Below are 3,922 nucleotides of genomic sequence, written 5' to 3' on the forward strand. Positions count from 1 at the left end.
CTATTTATAAAATTGTTTATATTTATATTTTTTAATTTAATTTTATATAAAGTTAAAAATGCAAATAAAATACTATTAGTTTAGTTAAAGAATAATAATCTCATCCCAGTGAACCCAACTTCACGTAACTGAATTAAGCCAATGTAATTGAATTTTTAATGCATTTTAAAAAATAATAATAAAAAAATGAAGACTAGTAATCTGATTGTTTTTATATTCGGTCTGAAATTGAGATGGAGTTTTAGTCGAGCTTCAATTTCACATCAATCTAAAAAAACATAAGCCTGCAATTTGAGGTCTCGTCTTTTAAGGCAGAAAAAAGAGTGAGCGTGCAGAATGCTAACATGAATTACAGCTTCTTTTTCCTTTTCCTGAGCTGAAAACCAAATCTAAAAGGCTTGAAAATTACAACACAATACCCTCTACTAATCAAAGAATAATATTGTAAACAAAACCTCAAATCAAATACACCACAATACCCAAAACTGAACACAACTTTGTGCACTCTATCACAAGAATCTCCACCCGATGAAACATTATAACAAGGCGATCCGATGCGATGCGACCTTAACACCATAAATTTCCAACTTACACTGCAATTCCATCCTGCACACCAGCAAAATTAAAGCATGATTAGCATGGAATACGACTGTTGTTTCTTAGGTTCAGAGTGCTACTGGAATGACATACCTTGGCTGTCAAGTTTGACATGGCTAGGTTGAACTTTTCTTTGGTTTTTGTTCCGGCAACCTGCCCAGCCTTTGCAACTTTGCTGAACGCACCATTTAACCAAGCTGTCCCAGCAGTTACGTACCTGTCCAGAATAAATCAAAGTACCTCGATGTTATGATAACACTGGGACAAAGCTAATTAGAAGGATTGTAACCCCCCTTTTCCCTCATTATTGTCTTTGAACTCGCATGGTTTTGGGAAGGAGAAATCGTACCTGCTAGATTTGACGGCTGATCCCGTGTCATTTATTTTCCTCTCTGCTGCAAATATTGCAGCCATTGTTTTATCCGACACCTGCAACCTTTGATCCACTGATTTTACTTTCTCATTAACCACTGAGATCCCTACAGTCAGTTTCTCAGTCAGCCCGACTCTCCGGTCAAACGACATGACCTTGGCAGATGCACTGGCTCTCAATTGATGTTTCTCATCAAAAGCCTTAGCTTTGTTAACTGCATCTTGTCGTATGGCAGAACCTTTCGCCAACATGCTAGCAACAACATCTTGCGCCCTACTAACATACATTCTTCCACTGCCAGGTGGACTCATTCTGCCCTGCTGAAATAGACCGACAACCCAAGTCGTAAACTAAACTATTAATTTCAGATTCAAACGGAAAAAATCTAGTCAAAGAAACCACTTAATCTGACTCAGTTAAACATGGCAGAAAGGGTGGGCAAAGGCAGGAATTTAATATATCTCCTGTTGACCTCCTTCCATATCATTGTGGCACTAAAGGGTTATCAAGTGAATGAAAGTTCCGGATTGCATTTTCTTTAATCCGGTAGTTTTTGTGAGAATTTGAAAGTTCAAAATCTACTTGATTCAGCTAAACAACTAGTCACAATATCATATTAAACCAGCTATATGCATCAAAACGAATTGAACACGACAGATCGACCTGTTTTTCCTCTCTCTTTCCCATACTTAGCAAGCCCTTTCAACTACGAAACATTTCTATGCAATATAAATTTAAAATTGGTACCTCATCATTTGATGCACTATGCCCAGCAGGAGCAATAGACACAATGTTGTCCGCCGCTCTTGATTCCTAGACAAGTTGCAATAAAAAATATATGAATTTCACTAAATGCAATTCAAAATAGAAAGCAAAACCTCTCTGTCAACTTACATGAATCTCAAGATTTGGTACATAATTTTCAACAGAAATTATCGTCACAATCTTGTCAATGATTGTTGCCCCCTGCAGCAACAAGATTTACAAATGTCACTTCCTACAGTCATTTGTGCAGAAAACACAAACACGGAAAATCTTAATAAGTGCACACCATAAATCAAAGAGTCATACAGCTGATGGGATTAAAGAGTATGTTCAGAAATTTGGATTCTGACATGGCTAATGTATCCAATAAAAAAGAGGGAACCAATGGGGGACTTGTCTTACTAGGGGCATCCGAATTTATTTTTTTCTTATCAAAGAAGTTTAGCTCGAATCAAACCATGAAAATGAATCATTATTTCTTATAATATAGATCGTCCTGTGAGGAAAAATTAACTTCAAGGATATTAAATCAGGCGACTTTTCCAACTTGACATTGCTTTATTATTTAAGAATTACTTTAGAAGCTACTTATTGCAATTCAACCAGTTCTAATACTTTATTCACTTTAAGAAGGCATAAGCAACCTACTTTTGGGATAACTTCAGATATCTCGGTTCAAACAACGAAATTAAAGGAAAGGCATTGCTTGATAATGTAACCAATATTGGAGTATTACAAAGGCAAGAAGAAAAGTAAATCCACTCATCAGTAGCACTCTATTTAACAAAAAGAAAAGTTAGACCGGATTAAGCACGAACCGATAATAACAAGGCGATTTCAAGAGCTTTCGGATCCTTGAATGTAACATATGCAGTCTTTGATTGACCAGCTTCACTGCAATAACCATAAAACAACACAGCAACCTAAATTAACCAGAAAACCCCTACTTCTTGCCCATTTAGCCTTTAAGAACACCCAAAGAAACCCCAAATTTTGTTTCAAATTTCTTTCCTTGAACTTATCCACAAACATGGAAAAAAATTGCAACAAAAAATGGAAATTTAAAAAATCCAAAGCAGCCCTTACCTACCAGGTTAGTTGACATAGAATAAACAATAAAAAAGAGTCAAAATTCAACACAAGTTTTTGTTTTTATTTTTTGAAGTTCAATTTTTAAAAAAACATAAACTTTGGCCCACAAAAGGGAGACTTAAGATCCAAAATTCCAACTTTCTTTCATTTTCTCACATTTTCTCAGCCACCAAACACATTCATTACTTAACAACCCTTTCATAGAAGAAAAACCAGAAAAAAAAAAAGAAGAGAAAAGAAAGGAAAGAATGACATACCTTATGATTTCAATGTGCTCAATTTCACCAGAGAAAGAAAAGAACTCATGAATCTCCCTCTCAGTAGCTAGATCTGACAGGTTCTTCACTTGTACAGTTCTTGTCTGAAAAACCCAACATCAGAAACACAACAAAGAAAACATTTTTAATTCAGAATAACGAAAAAGAACCAGTTTTTAGATTCATTAAACACAGAAGACATGAAGAGAAGAAGAAATTTAGCTTACCTGCATTGTTAAAGAAAAGCTGATGCAGAGAATGACTTGTTAAAATGGTAAGAGAGAGAAGCAGACAACTATGAGAGAGAGAGAGACAAAAATATGCGAGCAAGAAAGAATGTATATAACATGATTGAGTTCTTTTATTATGACTTTTCATAAATGCCCTTAGTTTTTATTTTAATTTTCCAATATTTAATTTACCATATTACCTTTTTTATTATGATAAATTCTATAGTTGAGCACCCAACTTTCATAAAATTTCATTTTGGTCACTAAATTTTTTTGCAAATAGGGCATTATCTATACAAAATGTTTTCATTTTAGCCACCCATTGCTAATTTGATGTTAGTTAATATTAAGTCACTCAACTTTAGTAAATTTTCATTTTACCCACTCATTTTCTTCTTTATTTTTCCAAAAAAGAAAAAACTTGAGTTTTAATAAAATTGAGTTAATCAACCGCAAAGATGAAACTCCAAGTTTTTATCTTTGACTAATTTTCTTGTAAAAACTCATTTTTCATTTCTAAACTAAAATTAAAAGAAATTAAAAAGTTAAAATATTTTTCCATCTAAAATCTTATGTTTTTGTAAAAACTCAATTTTTTTAAAAATAAA

At 33.7% G+C, this 3,922-nt stretch overlaps 1 protein-coding gene across 2 annotated transcripts; it reads right to left on the reverse strand.

The window, feature by feature from the left end:
• Window positions 1-228: 228 nt before the first annotated feature.
• On the reverse strand, window positions 229-3,446 carry LOC108470736 (binding partner of ACD11 1). Of its 2 annotated transcripts, none has more exons than XM_017772179.2 (8): window positions 3,312-3,446; window positions 3,085-3,188; window positions 2,554-2,629; window positions 1,865-1,936; window positions 1,718-1,783; window positions 947-1,287; window positions 691-814; window positions 229-606 (listed from the first exon to the last, which is right to left on the reverse strand). In XM_017772179.2, the coding sequence occupies exons 1-8, from the start codon at window positions 3,315-3,317 to the stop codon at window positions 589-591; spliced, it is 807 nt and encodes a 268-aa protein (XP_017627668.1). In that variant the 5' UTR covers window positions 3,318-3,446; the 3' UTR covers window positions 229-588. The 2 variants fall into 2 exon arrangements, with proteins under 2 accessions (XP_017627668.1, XP_017627667.1); XM_017772178.2 differs by having other exon boundaries at window positions 947-1,290.
• Between the last annotated feature and the right edge of the window lie 476 nt (window positions 3,447-3,922).

This window comes from Gossypium arboreum, chromosome 11 (assembly GCF_025698485.1).
Source record: "Gossypium arboreum isolate Shixiya-1 chromosome 11, ASM2569848v2, whole genome shotgun sequence".
Lineage (NCBI taxonomy): Eukaryota > Viridiplantae > Streptophyta > Magnoliopsida > Malvales > Malvaceae > Gossypium > Gossypium arboreum.

Bases quoted from the DNA above. Each gene is read 5' to 3' on its own strand.
- LOC108470736 (XM_017772178.2), bottom strand. The intron at 1,784-1,864 runs GTAAGTTGACAG...CAACTTGTCTAG, and splicing joins TACCAAATCTTGAGATTCAT to GAATCAAGAGCGGCGGACAA. The intron at 815-946 runs GTACGATTTCTC...TATTCTGGACAG, and splicing joins TCAGCCGTCAAATCTAGCAG to GTACGTAACTGCTGGGACAG.